This window comes from Mercurialis annua, linkage group LG2 (assembly GCF_937616625.2).
Source record: "Mercurialis annua linkage group LG2, ddMerAnnu1.2, whole genome shotgun sequence".
Taxonomy (NCBI): domain Eukaryota; kingdom Viridiplantae; phylum Streptophyta; class Magnoliopsida; order Malpighiales; family Euphorbiaceae; genus Mercurialis; species Mercurialis annua.
Genome location: NC_065571.1, coordinates 7,922,742 through 7,945,633, shown reverse-complemented (window position 1 = coordinate 7,945,633; position 22,892 = coordinate 7,922,742). Strand labels below are relative to the sequence as shown.

The following is a 22,892-nucleotide window of genomic DNA, read 5'->3' as shown; positions in this document are numbered from 1 at the left end:
CTCTGAAATTTTTCTGCATTTTCTTCTCAGTTCTCTGATTCCTTGTCGACGTTCTCTCTCCTGCTCAACCAAGTTGATTTATCTTTTGATCCTCGAAGAATTTACCAGTACATTGAATTTATGGCTTTTCTTTTTCTGTTTTGGCGTGGATGAAACACATGTTCTTCATTTTCTTTGTTTTTGTTAATTTTTTTGGTGGTTTTGATCGCTGAAAGGTTACAAATGCCAACCCACAGTTGTTTTTTCTCTCTTTATCAAGGTTCACTTCTAATTCAAATGGATTTCCGAAAAAATTGGAAATCCATTTTTTTTGGCTCTTGGTGTTCATTTGTCCGTAGGCTTTCCTCTTTTTCTCATTTTGATCTTTATTTTTAAGGATTTTCTTGGGCTTACTCTGTTTTTGTCTTTCTTAATTCCGAATTGGGCCTAATATGGGCTATCTCTTTGTTTCTCTAGATATGTCGGATGAACAATCATCTAACCAAGAAGGATAGGGTTACGAGGGTAGCCATTCTCAAAAAGTCGAGTTAAACCCCAACCTCGAGGCATCTGATCAGGAGATGAAAGGTATCCTCCGCCTTTCCCCATCTCGGAAGAGAAAAAGAAAAGCTAAAACTGCTTATGAGATGAATATGGTGCCTTCTCGGTGCACCCAAGGGTATCCCGAGGCCTTGAAAGTGACCTTTGATATCTCGAAGGATTATGTCCTAACTCCAACCCCTATAGACATTCGCGTCAATGACAATCCTCCTTCATATACCATTGTGCTAACTCAGGACCATCTCCAGTCCGGGATACGCTTCCTTCTCAGTTCGCACTACGAGTGACTGAGTGACTTTTATTGAATCTCGTTAGGACTATTTCACCCTAACGCAATCCGCCATTACAATTGTTATCTTGCTTTGTGCATGAAACACAACATCGACCCCACCATGCTCCTATTTGCAAGCCTTTACTGATAAATCCCCAAATGAATCTGGTCTGCTGAAGCCTGCAAACACCAATAAACAGAGGTCAGATGGAACTTCTAGTGGGGGTCACCGGACGTTCACTCCGATGCTAAAGTAAGTTTTAGTGAAAGATAGAAGAAGAAAAGAAATGAGGAAGATGATTCAGAGAAAAAAAGAAGTTACCTAGGGTTTGCTCCTTAAACACCTTTTTATAGTTAGAGTTTAGGTGCAAACCTTTCCTTACTGGCAGACTCTCCTTCACGTGGTCCCAGAATTCTGTTATGCCTACGTGGAGAATATCCCCCATATTGGACGCAGTTTGTTGGGTGTGTCAGGTGGAGGAAACATTCCTCACGCACATGTCAGAGGATCTTCTGTGGTCCCAAGATCTGTTACACGTGAGTATGATCGTTTGCCAGATCTCGGAGCTCGAACAAAGCTCGAAGCTCGGGTTGCCTAGGCCGGACTTTCATGCTTCCAGTCCCGGAGCTCAAACGAAGCTCGAAGCTCAGGTTGTCTAAACCGGACTTCCATGTTTCCAGTCTCGAAGCTCGGACAGGATCTTCGATCCGACCTTGTCTTAAGTATGTGTCTCGGATAATGCTCAGATGTTCATCGATCCGGTGACCCCCCCAGTTCACGTGCTCTATGATCTTAAAGGTGGTCGGGTTTCTGTATCTAGTCGGAGTATCCCTTAGTTATCACAGTCTGGTGGTCGGTTGTCGACACCAGGTCGGTAAAATGCTTGACTTAGCGATGTTCGTTCTTGATGAGGTTGCTTCGCCCCTACTAATTGTGCTACGTTATCATTTACCTTTTGTCTTTGAAGGATAAATGTAATTATGTTGTTGTGCGCTTCATTAAGGATATGAAGAACGAGTTAGATGCTCTAGTAACCGGGGTAACAACCTCCCTTAAAGACTGAAAGGACGAATACTTTCAATTTTACCCTAAAGGTCTGACTGGGTGTATCACACCTGGACTGATAAAAGAAAGAAACTTGCTAAGAGTCTCTGTACCCAGGGGCCTTTCGAGTTAGTGCATATTAAAACTTTCCATGAAGCTGCTGTTTTATCCGGGACACCTCATGTCAAGGATCTCTGTCCAAATGTTCACTTCGATTACTGAAAACGGGTTATCAATCCTCCCTGTTTGTCTAACTTATTCCTTTCTTTCGACTTGTCGTATCTCCTACTCCTATTATCTCGATTTTTTTATCTGCTTTCTTTTAAAATTGTTATAACAAGTTTCTTTTATTATCTCAGTGTGTTTCTGTTTGTGCAGTGGAAAACCTGGATATGAGTCGTTTGGCCAGAAAAGGAAGAGAAAGATCGTGAGAAATGACCAAATGATCCGGCTCAAGCTGCTATCCCGGTTTCAACTGTTGCCGCTCCCATCTATTGCTTCCCGGATTACTCCTACCGAGCAACATGACACGACTTCTCCCCACCCTCCGCCTATTCCTCTCAAAGTGGTGTTGCATGCATGTACCTCTTTTTCGGGGGAAACGAACCGTCCATGGATTCCCCCTTGTCCGCTCCCGTTCATGGAAAAGCACATGATAAAAAAGAAATCTAGTGTTCAAATACTAAAGGAAGCAAAATAGTGATTTTGTTATTTATTTAATAATATCAGACCAGTGCTGGTTCGACCACCACTGTCGGTCGGACCGCCGACCACTACCGATTCGACCTCTTATCAATTACACCTATTCCTAATCTTTAAATTCTAATCCTATATGAGGGCTATAAAAGAAATAAAATTATATTTAAATACATAACTAAACAAATTTTAAATAATGAAATAATTTTACATAAAGTAAATTTGGGAGTTCACTAACTTAAAGATATAAAAACTAAACTGAACTGTAGGTTAATTTCCTCTTTATAACTAATACTTATAGTGGGCTGGAGACTCATATATCATGCTAACGTATACATCCACGTAGGATCAAATCATGATCAAACTGAACTGGACACGTGGCAATCAATAGCGGCTGTGATGAACACAGGTCATTCAAACGACATGGTGACGTTAGATAAGAGTGGTCTCTTGACCTCGAGCTCACGGAAACTATAATAAACAAAACCCATTGGCCGCCAATTATACGGTTTGACCTTCTAAAACTTTTCTCACTTTTTTTAAATCCCTGCATATTATAAATACCCTTACTCATAGCTTTCACTTCCCATTCTTATATTTTTATAACTTAAAAACTTACAAAAACTGAAAGAAAAAATGTCTCGTCAAGTGGTTAGAAAATTCTTGGCTAGACCTCAACATGAAGGTGTTGGTGCCATTGTTAGAAGGAGTATTGGAAGGTAAATTACTATATTACTTGTTTTTTTAAGTATTTTGTGTTCGTAGCGATTTGAACACGACTTTTAAGACTTGGCAGAAAAATGTCTAACTCTTTTGTTTTTTTTGGTATTTTCTAGCATTAGAATATTTTTCATTAAAAGCTGCCGTTTTGACGGTTTCTAACGACTGAAATGACATGTATAATAATTTTGGACCGTAAAATACCGAAGAAATTAGGCTTTTATATCTCGAGTTGAAATATTGTACTTTAATCGCAACGAAAACAGCATGTTAATTAAGATTGTATATGAATGATAATTTGAGGAATTTGATGTGTTAGAGTAATGAGTCTTCTTTAATTTTTGATGTTTTGTAGGTTTGAATTGAGGTATTTTGATCCTTTTCTTGTGTTGGATGAGTTTTCTGGTTAGTGCTTTTTTTTTTTTACTTTTATTAGTTGTGTTTCTGTAATTAAATTTGCAAATCTGAATCCTGTTTTTTTTTTTTTCTGGTTTTGGATAATTTCAGTTACTGCTCCAGCTGGTTTTCCTGATCATCCACATAGAGGTTTGAATTATTGCTTAAGAATTTGAAATTCTGGAATTACATATTGAAAAATGAGTTGAGTTTGATTATTAATTTCTTGATTCTTAACAGGATTTGAGACGGTCACCTACATGTTGCAGGTAAATAAATTCCTAATTCATTAATTACTTTTTTTTCTTTTGAAAAAGTGATTAAGAAGAGGTCAAAATGTTTTGTTTGTGGAGTAAGAAAAACAACACTCTTAATGCTAATATTTTAAATTGATTACTTGTATTTTATTCTAAGTTATTTAGTCAATTAATGTGATTTTTAATGCTAAATTTTATTAGACTGTAATGAACTAAGTCATATGCAAAACTACTACTACTACTATTTCGCATGTTGACCAAGTTTAACAAGCTATTAAGAAATACTCCCTCCGTTTTGAAATAGTTGTCGCTTTAGCCATTTTCACACAAATTAAGAAAACAATAAATATGTCTAAATTTATATATTTTTTTTATTAAATTAGCCCTTCTTGAAACTTGTTAATATTAATTACTATGACTTTTTATTTGTATTTTTGTATTTTTTTTCAATGAATAAATGAATGATATATGTGGAAAAATAGCAATAAATGCTTTTTTGATATTTTAAAGTGACAAGTATTATGAAATAATTTTTTTCTCTAAAGCGACAACTATTTCAAAACAGAGGGAGTATTATATAGTGCATCCACAAAATATCTTACATTTTTTTATACCAACTAGGCTGGAGAAAAAATTGTAATAACAAAAAAAATAATAGACACAAAAGTAACATTTTCTCGGTTCATAATTTATAGACTTATATATTAAGAATTGTTATTTTTTAATTGAAATCATACTAGATAGTAAATAATGTTATTAAATAATTAATCCATTCTCCATTTCTGGTGTATATTTATAAGATAATAATTAAAAATAACTCATAAAAAATTATTTTTATTGTTAAAATTATTAAAAATCGTTAAAAGTTATATCAATTTAATTTAGTTGACTAAATTAATTTAATTAAATTTTTTAAATATTTATCCAATTAACCAAATCAAATATCAATTTTAGACGAAATACATTATAAATATCATATAACGATTTGTTATTTGATTACACGTAGGCAATTGTATTATTTGCACACCCTGTCATCATTTTTTTGCTAATATATAAAGATCATTAGAAAAATATGAGACTTATTTATCTTTTAAGCATACAAATGACCGAAAAACAGCTAAAAACACTTTTTAAAAAGGAGAAGTTCAAAAATAGCAAACTTCTTCTAATAAAAAAACAAATAAATTAATTCACATTTTGTAGAATTGTTTTATTGTATTGAATATTTAGTGAAGTTTGATTTTGGCCATGTGTGAGTATGACTTACCTTAAGTTGAAAGCAACTGAAATGAATAGGGAGCTGTGACACATGAAGACTTTGAAGGGCACAAAGGGACAATAGGTGCGGGTGACCTACAATGGATGACAGCAGGAAGAGGGATTGTTCATTCTGAAATGCCTGCTGCTCAAGGCACCCAAAAGGGTCTTCAATTGTGGATTAATCTCTCCTCTAATCATAAAATGTAAGCATATTTATTGCATTTATTATGAATTTATTAATATAACTATAGGTAACGGTAAATTGTTATGCAGACTATGTCCATTACGTCTTCCGTGGGTGGACAAATCCAATAAAATTTAGACACATTGTAGAATGATGTTACGGAAGTGATGTAATTAATTAAAAAGTTTAATTAACACGGTTGACATAGTCTATATAAGAATTTCTCAAAATAATATGTTATAATCGGTAATTCTTCAATGTACAGTCCATCGATCGATAGAGTTTTTATGTTTAAATTTTTAGTTTCAATTAGTCAACAAGATTGATATTTAGGTCATTAATTTGAATATTTAAAGATGGTATTTTTGGAATATGGTTTCATAATTGGAATGATTTCAGAATTACAAGCACTTATGTGAAAAAGTAAACGGTGATTCAGAATTTTAAACAATTAGCATATGACCGTTATGATTTGTCATTATGAAACTTTTTTGTCAAAAGTCATGCTTTAGAACGAAGCACTACATTTTTATTCTGATTCCAGCTTCACAGAGCCTCTGCTGGCTTCTAACAATATCTATAATGCTTTGCTTTTGCCACTTGCTCTAGTTTTTTCCAAATCTTGATGATCATTCTTATGGCACTAGATTAAGCTCTAACTATTTTGAGCTTAAATAATCATATTAACTTAAGTGCATTTGGCAGGAGTTTAGTGGCAAATATGAAATGATTTTGTCATAAATTTTAGCGTGTTTTGTAACTGTAATACGAACGTTTAACTTTTGCCCATTTAAAACACGAACTACCATTTTTTATAATTTGGTAGATAAAAATACATTGATCTGTTTCCACACCAACATTTTTAACAGATTTTTTGGTATTTCGAATTTGATTGTTTGTATTTTAAATTGCTAAAATTGAAAATTAGTATCGAAAATTATCACACTTTGAAGTTCAAGATTTCTTTTAACTCAACCCATCTACCGCCGTATTTACATTAAACTAATTCGAATTTGAGTGGGGTGGAACTACATAAGCCTACTATAAACATTGTGTTAACTATATTTTTAATGATTAATTTTGGTTTTAATTATAGGATTGAACCTAGATATCAAGAAATATCAAGCAAGGACATAGCAGAAGCATCAAAACAAGGTGTAAAGGTTAAAATCATAGCTGGTGAGGCATTAGGTACCAAATCACCAATCTACACCAGAACACCAACAATGTACTTGGATTTCACCCTCAAACCCGGAGCTCGTCATCAACAACCAATTCCGATAAATTGGAACGCTTTCGTATACGTGTTGGAAGGCGAGGGTGTATTCGGAAACGCAAAATCATCGGCTGTATCGGCCCACCACCTACTTCTTCTAGGCAATGGAGATGGAATTGAGGTGTGGAATAAATCATCTAAAAGTTTGAGGTTTATTTTGGTAGGAGGTGAACCAATAGGGGAGCCATTGGTGCAATTGGGGCCATTTGTAATGAATAGTCAGCAAGAGATTGATCAAACGGTGGAGGATTTTGAGAATTATGTTAATGGGTTTGAGAAAGCTAGGCATTGGAGATCTCAAGCTGCTTGATTTTTAGATTGTGATTTTGTTTACAATATTTTTTTTTATTTTGGAAGGAAGAGAAATAAATTAGTTGTGTCAATGTATTTGTTAAATTATAATTTTGTTGTATAATTTTTTTTTTGTCTTATGGGAAAATAATAGCACAAATTGGAAAGGTATAGAGAATTCTGGTACACATGAGTAATTTCTCTGTGGGGCGAACATATAAACTACCATTAATTAGTTGAAAGAAAAACACTGCTAATCTAACCCTACACATCTAAACTTTTATATCTAGTAGATATTAATTTCCAAAACAGAGAAAAATCACAATAATGCTAAGTTAAAAGAAACAAAATCATATTAATCAGAAAAAGCATTTCTACAAAAATAATCTCAAGAAAAATCACTTTGAAAATTGTATCAAATTGCTCGCATCATAAACTCCGCCGATCTACTCTCATTGTAAAACCTTTCTCGCGGAGCTTTATAAAGCTTTAAGAGAGAATAGGGAGTAAGAGTGGCCTTCGCTTCATTATAAATTTGACCCAAATAATTTCACAATTCGGATACGCTTTCTCTATGGCTGATTTACTATAGGCGCCACCAACTCACTTTTACCAAATAATATCAAAATAAATTCAAAAGAAATGAAGTTAATTTTCTAATTTTACAAATGAAGATAAAATAAAATTTATAGATCTCCCTTCACCTGATAAGGTACAACGAAGCCAAGAGCCATTAGGAACTGAATCGGTAAAAAGAGAAGACGACAATAGCGGCGGCGAAAGCGGAACGACGACGGTGATAACGATAGAGAGGAGAATAATATTTTCAGAGCAGTACTGGAATAACAAAATATAATTTCACAGATGTAGTATAAAAGAAAAGACGTGTGTATCGTAGTCTATAAATGTGAAAGTTAGCATCGTATAATCGTAAATCAAGATAGAATGTTGGATATTTTTGAAAAAAGCCCTATTATGTTCTACTATACTTGAATAGTATATTTGAAGTCTGAATCAGATTGGAACCGGACTTGGATTTGTATTTAAAAAAGTCAAATCCGGCCCATAAACAAATTTGGATATCAGATAATTAATCTGTAAACATTTTTATCCAATTTCATGAGCTTACCTTTAATTAATTTTCTTACTAAATCTAAGTTTGTCGATTACTTGTGTGAACCTAGTTCACCATGTAGGCTTATGAACCATTCATTAAATATATGACACGTGACGTAATTAAATGTTATAACCAATCAATAAATATAACATTAATTAGTGATCCTTTAATTAGAATTAAATGCTATTTTTTGATTGGATATGACATTTAATTACGTCATATGTCATATATTTAATGGATGTTTTATAATTTTACGTGACGAACTAGGTACACCTAAGAATTTCTGATGTTGAAGGGGCACAATGAACATGAACCTTTGTTGAACTTTTATTGATAACATTTATTGATTATACAAGTAGGGAATATTGACTTGAGTAATTTAATTTTTATAGCTTCCTATATTAAAATAATTATGTCAATGTTGACATCTATGGAGTGTTTGTACGTATTAGTCCCGCCATAAACTAATTTCTTATTACTCTATGTCTACGGTTGTATTTTAAAATTAAAATTGTGATCAGCTCGACAAAATAACCAGACAAAACATAGATCTTATACAAAATTTAATTAATTAGAGTAATAGACGAACTTAGATTTAGTAAGAAGCTGACAATTATAAATTTAATAATGCATGTGATGCTGAAAGAACTAATTATAAAATGATTAACAAAATCAATTCTCGAATGTGAGGAGGAATGTTTTTTGAGAGAACGTTTATTTTATGAAAATAATCAACACATGCTGATTAAAAAGTACCTTAAATAAAATTTTATATTTAAATATTTATTACTCCCTCCGTTCTTTTTTAGTTGTCCATTTAGCCAATTTTATTTGTCTACAAATAGTTGTCCATTTAGTAATTCCATATAATATTAGCTACTTATCTTCCAAGTTTACCCATCCCTAATAAATGACTCTATGTTTTAATTTAAAAGACATTTATTAACTAATAGGACTATATTAGTATTTTTCTTTATAAATTAAGACAAAAGAAGCACTATCTTGGTATGTGCAATATTGGCTAAATGGACAACTAAAAAAGAACGGAGGTAGTAATATATAGTAGTACTTTTTTAACTGGAATCCCTAGGTGAGTTATTTTAATTCTGGTGTAAATTAGCTAAAGTTATTCATATATCACTATTTTAAGAACTCAAATGAATCATTGTAGCCACCTGTCGATTCAGCTCGAAAAGAGGTCAAATTAAAATATAGAAAATTATTTTGAATATTTTTGAAAGAGGTCAAATTATTTTTTTTAGGATATAGACGAAAATAAAAAATAAAAAAAATGATACATATAAACTTTTTTTTAGGTCAGGGTATAAATGTATAAATATTGTAAGGTGGGAATTTTTTAAGTAATTAGGCCTAAATATATATTCATAAAAAGGAATTGATAAAAAGAAATTGTTTGTGGAGAACAAAGATATTCCAGGTGTCTTATTTTGGTTGGTTGGACCTGAGGTGGAAAGAATTATGCCTGTGGAGTTTGAACAAACTTCAGAAAGACGCAAGAAAAAAACAGATGGAGAGACATTAAAACATGTGATTTCAGTTAACATCACTCCAAATTCCTTCATTTTCAAACAAAGTCTAGAGAGAGAAACAAAATTCAAGAATCTAGAGAGAGAAGCTAGCTTCTACAGAGCCTTTAAATGGAGTTCAAAGAAACCGAAGAAGACTGTGTAAACTTGTTTTAGAGAGAGAAACTGAGTAATTCTAGAGAGAGAAACATGAACAGAATTACTCACTCAAACCTACTCAAGATCGCGCTCTCTCTCTTCCTTTTGAACTCCATCTCCGTCTTCCTATACTTCTCCTCTCCTTACCACAACCACCACCGTGAAACAACGTCGGCTCCGCCTCCACCTCCGCCGCCAGCTGTCGCTACCTCACACGACGCGAATCGTCATTTCCTAACTGACGAACATAACAACAATAACGTTAATTATAATTACCTAAAACCCTGGCCGATATTACCATCGTACCTTCCATGGAAACTAACTAATGCTGCTGACGTGGCATTCCGTTCATGCGAGTCTCATTTCGGTAACGGATTCACTCGCCGGCTCAACATTCTCCCCCCGTCCTCCTCACCAGAACACGGCGGTTCCGGTTCCGGTTCCGGATGGTTCCGGTGTTACTACAGCGAGACGCTGAGGAGTTCGATTTGCGAAGGAGGAAGTGTACGCATGGTGCCGGAGATGATACGGATGTCGAGAGGCGGTGAGGTTATAGAGGAGGTTATTGGTAGACAGGAAGATGAGGAGTTGCCTGAGTTTCAAAACGGTGCGTTTCAGGTCTTATTCTCATCAGGAGATAAAAACAGTAAATATTTTAAAAATGGAAAGCTTGTTGATGATGAGTTTTTGGATAATTATGTTCCTGAAGGACAGATTTTGAGACATACAATGCGAGATTTGATCGATTCGATTCATATCGTTGATCATCAAGAATTTCTCTGTGATCAGGTTAGGGTTTCGGATTTATTTACTTTTTAAGTGTTTATTAGTTTTTTGATAGTGATATTTATTTGTTTGATTTTGTTAGTGATTAGCTGTTTTAAGATCCTGATTTTTTGGGAGCGGTTATAAATTGTGATCAGAAAAATTTACATGTGTCAAATCTTTGAATATATTATGTAGAAATTTTCAATTGAATTGAGGAAATTTGTTTCAAAATGTCATTATTAGGAAACTGGTTAGATGTGATGGTGTTGATTATGTTAATTGTTTGGATATGGTGACATGCTGTTAAGATCTTGATTAATTAGATGCAAATTAATGTAATTATGTTATTGTGATAAATATTATTACTATACAAATGCAGAATCTTCTTTTAAATGCATTCCCTGGCTGAAAATAGACTGAGAGTAGAGGGATTTACGTAGTGAAAATAACAGAAATGAATTATGAAAAGAGAACGATGATTAGAACTAAATCAAAGCTGTTCAAGTTTTTACTCTCTGTCTTCGGTCTTAACTTCTTCTTTATCTTCCTTTACTTGCAAAACGATCACCACAAACCATCAATACATCAACATCACCACCATTTTTTGGCTCAAATTCCTCATGATAACCTAAAACCTTGGACTATACTCCCATCATTCCTGCCGTGGACTCAAAATGCTAATGTATTTGTCAACTCATGCGAAGCTCACTTCGGTAATGGATTTACTAACCGCTTTGACATTCTCTCTGAAAATCACAGAGGTTCTTTTGGATGGTTCCGCTGTTTCTTCAGTAAGACTCTTCATAGCTCTGTTTGTGAAGGAGGAAGTGTAAAGATGCTTCCGGAAATGATAGTTATGTCTAAAGGAGGTGAGCTTACAGAGGAGGTTATTGGTAGACATGAGGATGATGAGTTACCCAAGTTTCCGCATGGTTCTTTTCAGATTTTAGGAAATGAAAATGAAAATAAATATCTCGTTGATGGTGATTTTCTGGATAGTTATGTTCCGAAAAGGCAAATTAAGAGACATACTATGCGTGAGTTGATCAGTTCGATTCGTGTTGTTGGTGATCAAGAATTTCAGTGTGATCAGGTTAGGTTTTTTTTTCCCCCCCCTCTATGTATTAGGGTTTACTTCTTTTGATTTGGATTTAGTTAGTGCTCTGGTTAGTTACCATCTTTAGAGAGATTATTAAGGATTGTTATGGTTTGAAATTGAATGCTGATTTCGTGATTAGCTGTTGGGATCTTGATCAACTAAATGCATGGATAGACTCATACCATAAGAAGCATGTTTTTGTTTGGAGGGCTCATTTTAATATTACATTAATATTATTCGTTTTCTGTTATAATAGTCAGTTTAATTTGAATAGTATAGCATATGGAGTTTTTATGTTGATTAGGCTAAAAATTTAGACTGATTTCGTTTGATTTGGATTTAATTAGCTTTCTTAAAGTAGTAGAATCGGAATGTGTCAGGATTATTAAATAGTGAATTGGTCAATTATGTTGTTACTTGTTGCTTGTAGGTGATGTAACTTGTAAGGAATGTTAATGGTGTACTATTGTTATGGTGATAAGCTGCTATCCCGATATATTTACACGTTTAAATGAAATTACATCTTTATGCACCTGCTAGTTTGGCTGATGTAGTGGAATACGTCAGAATTATGCATTGGTGTATTGATCAATTATACTTTTACTAGTTTCTTGGAGGTGGCACAAGGATTGTTCATGGTTAACTGCGATTTGGTTATAAGTTGTTAACCCTGATGAATTGAAAACAATTTTTATGCAATTTGTTCTTTCCAATCTGATAGCTGCGTTAAATTGCTAACTTATACTATTAAATTAACATTCCTTGCAGATTTTGGTCTGATATTTTTTACATTCCACTTGTTACACTTGTTTCTGATAGTAACCACTCTGATTTACAGTGGTACGAGGAACCAACAATTCTGGTCACTCGATTTGAATATGCAAATCTTTTTCACACCATTACAGATTGGTACAGTGCCTATGTGTCTTCAAGAGTCACAGGGTTGCCTTATCGGCCTCATTTGATTTTTGTGGACGGTCATTCAAGGGTACGTGCTCCCTGTTTTACTTGATTTGTTTCTCGAGTTTTTTGCTTCTTGTTTGTTACCTGGCATGCATGATAAATTCCAGGCGCCATTAGAAGAAACATGGAAAGCATTGTTTTCAAGTGTTCGGTATGCTAAAAACTTCAGCGGCTCGGTTTGCTTTCGCCATGTTGTTTTTGTGCCTTTGGGATACGAGACTGCACTATTTAAGGGACTAAGTGAAGAAATAGACTGCAGGGGAGCATCTGCACACGATCTTAGGCAAAATCCAGATGACAGAAAAACAGCCCGATTATCCGAGTTTGGAGAAATGATTAGAGCAGCCTTCGGCTTCTCTGTCAATAGCCACGGTCCTGAAAATCCCGTATCAGGTTATAATATTCTGTTTGTCAGACGTGAAGATTATTTAGCGCATCCACGTCATGGTGGTAAAGTAGAATCGAGACTAAGTAATGAAGAAGAAGTGTTGAATGCATTACAGAATTGGGCATCCAATCATGGGGAGTGCAAAATGAATATTGTGAATGGGTTGTTTGCTCACATGGCGATGAAAGACCAAGTCAGAACTATTCAAGAGGCGTCGGTTATTATTGGTGCTCACGGTGCAGGTATGACTCACATAGTATCCGCAACACCAAAAACAGTAATTTTAGAAATCATAAGTCGCAAGTTCAGACGGCCGCATTTTCAATTAATTGCTCAGTGGAAAGGCTTAGAATACCACGCCATTAATCTCGCCGGATCATATGTCAATCCAGCAGTTGTGGTCGACAAGCTTAGCAGAATAGTGAAAAGCCTTGGATGTTAAAACCCCTCGTCCCGGGAGAAGAAATCATGTCTGCTCGAGTTTTATTTATCGATTTTGTCTATTTGATTCAGCTGTTGTTGTGAGCTGTTAGATGAAATTCAACCGCTCATTTCAACCATTTGATCCATCACTGAATCTGATGTGTAAGAGTTATTTACTCACCGGCCGGCAGATTGCCAGATTCAAGCTGGTAACAAACTTGCAGAATAACCGTCAAGTTTATGTTAGAGGGGAACTTAGATTTAGAGGGAAACTTACATCACTCGTGGGTAAAATTTAAAAGGTCGAATAATCATGTTGCCACATTGTACAGAAACCTTAGTATGAATATAATATTGACTTATGTAGCAATTTGCCTTCTCAACTTGTAAACAATGTGTAATTAACATATATATTAATTTTATAGCAAATTAGTCATGAACTTGTATATTATGGGTAATTAACTCCATTTTGGCAATTTGCCTCCTAAATTTATAAATTATGTCCCTCAATTCGCAATTTGTCCCATCAAATTTTAAGCTAATTTTTTTTTAAATGGAATAATTGTCTATAATCAGTAAGTTCGTGACTAAATTGTCCATAAAATTAATCTATATATTAATTGTCCACTGTTTTCAAATTGAGAGGCAAATTGCTATTTAACTCTGTAATATTTGTAAGCATGTGCTTTCTTTTTGTTTTATTTTATTTATTAATAATTAATGCTAATTTTATACGAATCTTTTTTTAAGAAAACATTCATATAATATTTCAATCTCGTTATGATTTCATTCTTAGTTAATAATGACCCTTAATATTCATAAAAGAAAATGACACTTAAATTTATATCAGGTAATAAGAAAATAAAATATCAAAATAATTCTTATTTATATTCGGATGAAATTATGACATGTCAGAAAAAAATAAAAAAACTGATGAATTCTGAAGGATCTATAAGAATTTTTTCATTTCTTCAAGTAAACTTTGATAGATAGAAAATAAAAGTGTGATTTTATGTCTATTTTGAAGTTTTATACAGCTGAAACTTTATTAATCAATATTCAATTATTTAAGGATCAATGTTATAAAAATTCACCAATTTTATACGTTTTCTTATTTTAATCACGCAATTTAATTTTTTTCATTTTTATGCACGAACTAACACTTTTTCTCAAATTCATGCACGGTGCTGATATGTTACGGGTCCATTGGTGTAATTTGCTGAGGTGGAGGTCATTTTACAAATAAATGAGTGCCACCTCAACATGACAACACTGTGCATGAATTTGAGAAAAAGTGGTAATTCGTGCATAAAAATGAGAAAATTTAAACTGTATGATTAAAATGAAAAAACGTGTAAAGTTCGTGGTTTGTTTTGACATTAACCCATTGGTTTCGACTTGAAAATAACACGCACAAATCAGTTCCAGCTCAAAAATAATGTTTGGCAGGAACTGATCGGTTTCGCCTCGAAAATTAACAGTTCACCTTTTTTTTAACTTAAGTGGCAATATACCCCTTGAACTTGCAAGCAATGGGCAATTAACACAAATATTAACTTTGTGGGCAAATCAGTACACGAACTTGATGATTATTGGCAATTTGCCCCATTTTGGAAATTTTCCCCCTCAATTTGTAAGTTAATTGTCTCTTAAATTGGCAATTTGCCCCCTTAACTTGTAAGTTAATTTGCCAAAATGAGCTAATTGCCCATAATCAACAAGTTCGTGTATTGATTTGCCAACAAAGTTAATTTGTGTGTTAATTGTCCATGGCTTACAAGTTGAAGGGGCAAATTGCTACTTAAGTCCTTTTTTTTTATTTAGTCTCCTTTTGAAAGGACTTCATTGAAAACAAATGCATAAAATTTGGAAAATTTATAATTTCTTAAAATTGAAGGAGCAAAAGCGTAACTTTTGCAAACGATAATCACTGGCATTGGTAGGATTTGAGGTGGGCGAGTACTGTTTACCAGTTTCCTTTCCCTTTCAATACTAAATTTCACTCACTCACAATAACAAACTCAAAAACAAAATTTTCTTCTGCTAATTTTAGTTTCAATTTTAATCTCAAACTTTCATTTACAAAAATTTAACCAAAACCCCAAATTAGAGACAATGAAAGGGTTTTTCAAGTCCAAACCAAAATCTCCTGCAGAAATTGTACGCCAAACTCGAACCCTTCTCTTGTCACTTAATAGCAGCGCCACTGGTGGCTCCAAAGTTGAAGACAAGGTTATTTTTTTAATAAAGTTTAAATCTTTTCATCAAGTTAGCTTATTTTAATTTCTGGGTTATGTTTATAATGCAATTTCATTTAGCAATGCTGGAAATTATGTTTGAAATTTTAAGTTTAGGGGGAGCGGAATTGAATCCACGACTTAGCAGATTGCTGATTAGTGCTTATAACATTTGAGCTATAGCTCGTTGGTTTAAAATTTTGAGTTTTGTTGTTGTTTGCAGATGGAAGAATTGCATAAGCATATTAGGGAATTGAAGGTTATACTTTATGGCAGTAGTGACCATGAACCTGTGCCTGAAGCTTGTTCGCAGTTGACTCAGGAGTTTTTTAAAGATAACACTATGAATCTTCTTGTTGTGTCTCTTCCGAAACTTAATTTGGAGGTGAGGGTTTGAAGTTCAAAGATGTTGTGGGATTGGTTTGTTGTAGTTTATGTCTTGATTTGAGTGTTTCTTGTAGGCCCGTAGAGATGCGACGCAGGTGGTTGCGAATTTGCAGAGGCAACAAGTTCAAAGTCGTATGATTGCTTCTACTTACTTGGAAGCTAACTTGGATGTTATCGATATTTTGTTAACTGGGTGAGATTCTCGCTGCCGGAATCTTGATTTGTTGATGTTGGGATATTTATATAAGCTGTTTTTTGTTTAATTATTGTTCTCTTTATATTGGCTATAATTAAGTATTGGAGTTTTTTATTTTATTTGTGGATTCTTTAATCTCGAAATGTATGTCAGTGTGAGCACATGTTAACATGTGTTTTAGACTGATTCATCAAGGATTATGCTTATAGGTTCACATTCATTCTTATCACTTGGCCTCTCTTAGTTGCAAAATATTAAAAAAATATGTTGACTTGGGAGCTTTACAAAGCATAGGTCTTCTGCACCAACTTCAACTGTGAGTGAAGATTAGCTGTCCATTTTTTCTACCTAATGGTGTTCTTCTAGAGTAAAATATCAGCTTATGTAGTTTTAAAACCTTCTTGGTAGTAAATTGATATAGAAAACACGCTAACTTGAATGAAAACAATAGAACTCAAAATAATCGTTGAAGAGCTGGATGCTGGATTTGAGACGAGCATCATTTAAGAACTACTTGTGTTATCGAACTTTGTTGTTAAAGCTTAACCAATAATCTGGTTCAGTATTATAAGTGCAAACCAAAGCTTCCAAGTTCTTTGTTTTTTCTATCTTTTAGATGAAGTTTAAAGTGGCCACTGATTGGGCCTTATGTGAAAGTTCATTTTATAAGTGCTTATGGAGTCAGCGAGTCTCTTACTGTTTTCTCTATTAGTTTTCCATATATTGTTTTGCTTATAGTGATGTTTTGTCTTTTGATTAGGTATGAACATGTAGATCTCGCTTTGCATTATGGCACTATGTTGAGGGAGTGCATTCGTCATCAAAGCATTGCAAGGTAAATTTATTGGAAAGACTAGTCAGCTGCATCTTATGCATATGAACTGACCCATTCATCTACAGTGTCATATCCATCAGTCAGTTGATATAAATCTTTTGCATTCATGCTTCTAAAACGTTCTTTATCACTTTTGTTAGATATGTCTTGGATTCAGAGCACATAAAGAAGTTCTTTACTTACATTCAGCTTCCAAATTTTGATATTGCTGCAGATGCTACTGCAACTTTTAAGGTTCAGTCTTTTCATTCACTTTTACAATGTTATTTTAAAAAGAAAATGAGGTATTAGTTGTGGTGGTGTATTTACTTGTTTATGTTATTTGAGCTCCATATTTTCTTATATTAGGAATTTTACTGATTTTTTTGCATGGTAATCCTGCACATGAGTAGTATTAGTATTCTTATATTTCTGTTAAAATTGTATCTGGTTCAAGGGATCTGATTGTAATACAAAAAATTTATTCCAGGAGCTTCTGACCAGGCACAAGTCTACTGTTGCAGCATTTCTTTCAAAGAATTATGATTGGGTAAGTTCTGGAGATGGTAAATTTGACCTTTTTTGTGCCTTTATGATGTTTTACACTTCGGTTTTGAGCTGAATGAATTGTAGGTGAATCCTACTTGCTTGTAATGATATATATTTGAATAGGTGGAAAAAAAAAGTCTGCAACTTGGCTCTCGACTTTGATGCTTATATTGGACTAGCAGCTTTAACCAAAAAAATAAAGCATAGTTAGTTAACCGCAAGAATTCACTTTTCCATTGCGGAGTGTGAAGTTTTCAATTGAAATTTAGCTGAGACTTCTATTCTAAAATCTTCTAGTTAAGAAAAGAAAAAAATGCTGGAAATGAGAGAACTCCTGCTTCAAATTTTGATACCGGGAAGAAATTTAACTTTTCCCAATTATTTTTGTGGTTCTAGTTCTTTCAGGATTTTAACTCAAAGCTGCTGGAATCTGAGAATTATATCACCAAGCGACAGGCTATTAAGGTATGAAGATGCAGTGTTTTAGTTCCACTTCTTTTCTAGCAAACTTCATGGTGTGGTTTATACAAAGGCTAATCTCCTGAACATGTGTATTGTGCCATTAACGAGCTGTTCATATGATTGACATGGCATTTGTTAACATGGTACTAGAACAATAATAATAAAAGTAGGGCTAAAAACTGTAGCTTCTAGTAAAGAATTATAATTTTAAAATGTGTATTGTGCCATTAACGGCCTTTGTCTTCCTGTGTCCATGAAATCTAAGCTTACGCCGACTTTTTTGTTTAATAAATGTGTTTCAGCTGCTAGGTGAAATTTTACTTGATCGATCAAATACCTCTGTAATGGTACGATATGTGAGCTCCAAAGATAACTTGCGAATTTTGATGAATCTTCTAAGGGTATGTAACTCATTATCTTTCTTCATTTATGAGACGTATTTTTTCAATTTTATGCTTTACTGAGGTTATTAAAAAAGGATAAAAACACACAGACCATAGCCACTACAATCTCATTAATACTGGTGCATTTAGTTCAAATCAAACCAAACCAAAGATTTGATTTTTTTTAAATCAAACCGAACCAAATTTACAAGAATTGAAAATATTTTAAATCAAACCGAACTGAACAAGTCAGTTCAATTGATAGTTTTTGGTTTGCTTTTTCAATTTGATTTGTACCAAAAGTGAAGAATTATAATTTATAACTTAATTTATCAGTTTTGTTCAATATTTAACTTGGTTTGGTTTTTGAATACCCGTAATCATTAATATATATTATGGACAACTTCTGGTTGACATTTAGATAAATCTTGGCATTCAAATGAGATTCAATTGTGTATTTGGTTCCATTTCAGGAGTCAAGCAAGAACATCAAGATAGATGCATTTCATGTCTTCAAGGTATTCAATCAAATTTACATGGATTTATGGTTATGTCATCAACTAGGACTTCATTTTTGTTTATTTATGATCTTAATCTCCGTGTTGATAGTTATTTGCTGCAAATCAAAACAAACCTCCCGAAATAGTCAGCATACTGGTTGCCAACAGAAGCAAGCTTCTGCGTTTATTGGCCGAATTCAAACTGGATAAAGGTATAATAGCATTTTATTTATTGTTACTTGCTTTCGTTTGTGGCTTATCTTGAATCCCACGTGTTGCAGAAGATGAGCAATTCGAGGAAGATAAAACTCAGGTTATCAAGGAGATTGCTGAACTGAAACAAGTAGGTAGCTAGTAGTTAGCCATGGGAGAAATGTAGTCTCAACTTAAGTAGTTGCAAATCTGCTTTTGTTTAGTTGAAATGCCAAAGGTTTGACTAGATGCAGTAGGCCAGTGCTTGTTGTATAGAACTGTTTTTCATACCAAAAAGAAAATATTAACTAATTGTCTTTGTCTCTACTGAAATGTTTGTTGTCACTTGTGAGTTGTGATTCAAAAAAAGATGCAATTAATCCCAATAATGACTGCAAGGATTGTATTGCAAGAATGCAGCAATTTATGTTGCAAACAAAAAATACGAAAAAAAAATATATTTTATATATATATATATATATATATAAATATGTTATAAATTTAAAACTTCTAGGATTTTTGTTTTCGTAAATGCTTAAATCATATACGATTCAATAATTGTGGCCAAAAGTTAATGACATTAAGGATATCTAGATTAAAGCCTGTCTGTGAATCTCCGAATTAATGATTTAAAACGTCTTCGAAACGGCTACAGCTCCGCCGACTCCCTCCTTTCCCTTCTTATCGTTTAACCGATGAAAATTTATTTTTTTCTCAAAGAAAAGATGAGAATCTCAAAGAAATTGACCACAGCCCTTTTTCAATCCTTTTTCTCAACAAGTAGGCGACGCAAAAAAATCATCAAATGGAGGAAACAAACAAATGTGTAACTCAAATTTGTTCAGCTCGACTAATACTAAACATCTAAAATCGTGAAGGCTCTTCTATTCTCACATACAAACAATTCCGAATAAAAATAAGCCATCTATAATCAACTCTTCTGCGTATTATATCAATAACTCATCTGAAGAGTAAGCTATCTATAATCAACTCTTCTGCATATTATATCAATAACTCATTTGAAGAGTGTGTTGTGTAATCATCCTACCAAAATTTATCACAACTCTGCTGCCCTAAGGGCCTATTCCTATGTTGTTACTTCTACAGGGTACAACCAACAACCTGGCAGAAAACCATGCTCCTCCAGACGATTTCTACCATTGCTTAACTAAATGGTATAGGGCAACATAATTAAACTCACCATAGGCAAAACAAAATAGGATGAGCTAGCTGTATTCTTCGGGGTTTTCCCTATTTTGAATGAGAGGGACACCATCTTCCCTCCAAACTATACGCTCTTCGCATAATGCCATAGTCACCTCAACATATAATCGATGCTCCTACAGTGCAATAAGAAGACATGTCGGAACAAATTTCAACCAAATGTAAACAATGAGCGACATAAAATTTCACAAGTCAATATAACCTCCTTTAGAACCCTTGCAGCTAATTCTTCAGCAGTGTCGTTTGCAAGCACGGGAACAACTCTTTGAGCAAGGATGCGTCCGGTGTCATAATGCTCGTCAACAAAATGGATAGTTGGCCCCGAGTATCTAATATAAAACCAAACAAGAAGACAACATGACATGAGTACTTTTATCAAGCATATTCAAATAAAGAAAATCAGCAATGATGCGCTAAATTTAAAGAGCGGACTTCAGTTATTAGTTTCAATTACATTTTTAAGAGTAACAACATATATTATGTGTTACCTAGCGCCAGAAGCAATGACAGCTTTATGCACCTTCATGCCATAGTAGCCTTTGCCTCCAAAGGCCGGAAGCAGCGATGGATGGATATTGAATATGCATCTTGGAAAAGCTCGAATCAAGTCAACTGGAATAAGCTTGAGATATCCAGCTAGGAGAATAAAGTCAACTTCCAACTCTCTGATTAAAATATGTCAAAAGTATACTAGTCAATCCACTAGTGTGCCACCATTCAAATTACAAATAAAGCTAAAGAAAGTATTTCTAACAGATAAATCACAGGTCTCACATTTTCTTAAATTCGCAACATAAAAAAGAATAAAACTATATCATTTAGTATAAAGTTCTAGATGTAGATGAGTGAGAATAGGAATGGAGAAAGCAGTCAGAAGATAGTCTTCATTTAGAAAATATCTAGCACATCTTGACTTAAATATTTTCTATACCAACTCCTTCATTGGAATCGGAGGGTCAGTCTCACACCTATCAAATTATGTTAAAAAAAAACAGCAACAAGGAAAATGAAAAAAATGCATAAAACAGTTAAACAAAACCGTAGCAGATGCAATTTCACTCAAAATAACTAGAGATGCTGAAGAAAATATGAACGAAAAACTCAAGTTTCTACCATCTAATATCTAAAACAATCTAGTCTAGGCTTACTCTAAAAATGTAATGTACTACATTTCATGTCATAAACTGAAATAGCGGGTTAAAAAAGTAACGAGAACTCAATAACGATTACTAATTAGTTTGTTGAATTTCCTCTTTGTTCTACCAAAATGAGAGCAAACCACTTAACGAGTGGCAAATACGGGGGAAATGCCCTTTTCCTCTACGCGGTAAACTATTAACCAATAGCCAGTAAATAATTGTCGGTAAATTGCGGACAGTCATAACCGTAGAGAGTAAATTTGAAGATGAAACTGACCTAAGAGCAGTAACAAGGTCACTTGGGGATAATCCATGAGGTTCATCTTTAGGTTTAGGAAACAAAATAACAGGAATTTCATTATCTCTCGCATACTCTGCACCTCCACAACCTGTAACAAAACAAACGATAACTCAATCCAAATTATTCAAAACCTGATTGAAATTTCAGAACAAAGAGACAACTTGACAAACCTTGCTTATCAGTGACAACAACAACAGCGTCACCAAAGACTAAACCTTGAAGACAACCTTGATGAATAGACTTAAAATTAGAGCCGCCACCGGACACAAAAACAGCCAGTTTTTTTCTTATAATAACTGGGCCGTTGTTGTATTGTTGATTTTCAAGAACTATAGTGTTGGGTGAAGTATGTTTGCTATTTATACATTGTAATGGCTTTGGGGATTTTATTATATGGAGGCGGCGGCAGTTTTGCAATTGAATCGAAGCAGAAGAAGAGGGGAACGGAGATAATTTTTTTGTTTGGATTGATAGAATCGCAGACGAGAATTGCAAAACGTTAGTAGCGGCTTCCATTTGAACAAAGGATCAGTCCGCCCTTAAAGTGGCGGAGAAGGGCGGCGGCAGTAAAGGATATTGGGCGGCTGCTGTCGGAAACTCGCAGGTGAGAGGTGGTCCGGTGGAAGAGCTTTGTCACCACAGCTGTGTGGAGCTGTTCTTTGAAGCCCTGGTTGTTTTGTTGAAGACGATCTAATTTTTTATTTTATTTTAATGAGTTTGAAGGGCCAAAATACGTGGGCTTTCATTAACTACAGCGAATAAAAGCCCAAAGTCAGTCTGGCCCGCCTTTAATATTATTAACAACTTTTCTTATTTAAAAAATTAAATAATTTCTCAATTTATACACATTTCTAATTACTAGGCGAAACAATTAAATATGGAGTTTGTTTAATTACTCTAAATTATTATTGATGACTGGAACTTGATTATGATATATTTTTTTCTTTTACTAATCTTTTAGTATGGATGATTGTTTAATTAACAAACTCAAAAAATATAAATTATATTCATTGTGAATTTTACTTATAATTGAATTTACATGAAATAATAATTAAAACTGTACATTAATTTTCATAATGGTTATTTTTAACATCATCAGTTGAAATCCATTATATTAAATACTAGTTCA

At 33.8% G+C, this 22,892-nt stretch overlaps 4 protein-coding genes across 4 annotated transcripts; 3 read left to right on the top strand and 1 right to left on the bottom strand.

The window, feature by feature from the left end:
* The first annotated feature begins 3,137 nt into the window (after positions 1-3,137).
* Positions 3,138-7,122, top strand: LOC126666991 (pirin-like protein At1g50590). Its single transcript, XM_050359932.1, has 6 exons — positions 3,138-3,271; positions 3,628-3,677; positions 3,780-3,818; positions 3,909-3,937; positions 5,222-5,388; positions 6,466-7,122. The coding sequence occupies exons 1-6, from the start codon at positions 3,189-3,191 to the stop codon at positions 6,953-6,955; spliced, it is 858 nt and encodes a 285-aa protein (XP_050215889.1). The 5' UTR covers positions 3,138-3,188; the 3' UTR covers positions 6,956-7,122.
* A 2,443-nt stretch (positions 7,123-9,565) lies between these two features.
* LOC126669639 (beta-1,2-xylosyltransferase) lies at positions 9,566-13,749 on the top strand. Its single transcript, XM_050363160.2, has 3 exons — positions 9,566-10,527; positions 12,444-12,593; positions 12,676-13,749. The coding sequence occupies exons 1-3, from the start codon at positions 9,790-9,792 to the stop codon at positions 13,396-13,398; spliced, it is 1,611 nt and encodes a 536-aa protein (XP_050219117.1). The 5' UTR covers positions 9,566-9,789; the 3' UTR covers positions 13,399-13,749.
* Positions 13,750-15,336: 1,587 nt separating this feature from the next.
* LOC126670792 (putative MO25-like protein At5g47540) lies at positions 15,337-19,417 on the top strand. Its single transcript, XM_050364619.2, has 11 exons — positions 15,337-15,611; positions 15,840-16,001; positions 16,078-16,196; positions 16,960-17,034; positions 17,175-17,268; positions 17,504-17,563; positions 17,959-18,027; positions 18,327-18,425; positions 18,881-18,925; positions 19,017-19,119; positions 19,189-19,417. Exons 1-11 carry the CDS (start codon positions 15,495-15,497, stop codon positions 19,260-19,262), a joined length of 1,017 nt encoding a protein of 338 aa, XP_050220576.1. The 5' UTR covers positions 15,337-15,494; the 3' UTR covers positions 19,263-19,417.
* A 610-nt stretch (positions 19,418-20,027) lies between these two features.
* On the bottom strand, positions 20,028-22,461 carry LOC126666677 (phosphoribosylglycinamide formyltransferase, chloroplastic). Its single transcript, XM_050359519.2, has 5 exons — positions 21,934-22,461; positions 21,740-21,851; positions 20,812-20,988; positions 20,526-20,652; positions 20,028-20,439 (listed from the first exon to the last, which is right to left on the bottom strand). The coding sequence occupies exons 1-5, from the start codon at positions 22,277-22,279 to the stop codon at positions 20,326-20,328; spliced, it is 876 nt and encodes a 291-aa protein (XP_050215476.1). The 5' UTR covers positions 22,280-22,461; the 3' UTR covers positions 20,028-20,325.
* Between the last annotated feature and the right edge of the window lie 431 nt (positions 22,462-22,892).

What these genes read in the sequence shown, in the direction of transcription:
- LOC126666991 (XM_050359932.1), top strand. Translation starts at nt 3,189, where the DNA reads ATGTCTCGTCAAGTGGTTAGAAAATTCTTGGCTAGACCTCAACATGAA. An exon ending in CGGTCACCTACATGTTGCAG is followed by an intron (nt 3,938 to 5,221) that starts GTAAATAAATTC and finishes TGAAATGAATAG; the next exon opens with GGAGCTGTGACACATGAAGA. An exon ending in CTCTCCTCTAATCATAAAAT is followed by an intron (nt 5,389 to 6,465) that starts GTAAGCATATTT and finishes TTTTAATTATAG; the next exon opens with GATTGAACCTAGATATCAAG.
- LOC126666677 (XM_050359519.2), bottom strand. Translation starts at nt 22,279, where the DNA reads ATGGAAGCCGCTACTAACGTTTTGCAATTCTCGTCTGCGATTCTATCA. An exon ending in TGTTGTCACTGATAAGCAAG is followed by an intron (nt 21,852 to 21,933) that starts GTTTGTCAAGTT and finishes GTTTTGTTACAG; the next exon opens with GTTGTGGAGGTGCAGAGTAT. An exon ending in GTCATTGCTTCTGGCGCTAG is followed by an intron (nt 20,653 to 20,811) that starts GTAACACATAAT and finishes GTTTTATATTAG; the next exon opens with ATACTCGGGGCCAACTATCC.
- LOC126670792 (XM_050364619.2), top strand. Translation starts at nt 15,495, where the DNA reads ATGAAAGGGTTTTTCAAGTCCAAACCAAAATCTCCTGCAGAAATTGTA. An exon ending in ATGCTACTGCAACTTTTAAG is followed by an intron (nt 17,269 to 17,503) that starts GTTCAGTCTTTT and finishes AATTTATTCCAG; the next exon opens with GAGCTTCTGACCAGGCACAA. An exon ending in CCAAGCGACAGGCTATTAAG is followed by an intron (nt 18,028 to 18,326) that starts GTATGAAGATGC and finishes AATGTGTTTCAG; the next exon opens with CTGCTAGGTGAAATTTTACT.
- LOC126669639 (XM_050363160.2), top strand. Translation starts at nt 9,790, where the DNA reads ATGAACAGAATTACTCACTCAAACCTACTCAAGATCGCGCTCTCTCTC. An exon ending in AAGAATTTCTCTGTGATCAG is followed by an intron (nt 10,528 to 12,443) that starts GTTAGGGTTTCG and finishes TCTGATTTACAG; the next exon opens with TGGTACGAGGAACCAACAAT. An exon ending in TTGTGGACGGTCATTCAAGG is followed by an intron (nt 12,594 to 12,675) that starts GTACGTGCTCCC and finishes GATAAATTCCAG; the next exon opens with GCGCCATTAGAAGAAACATG.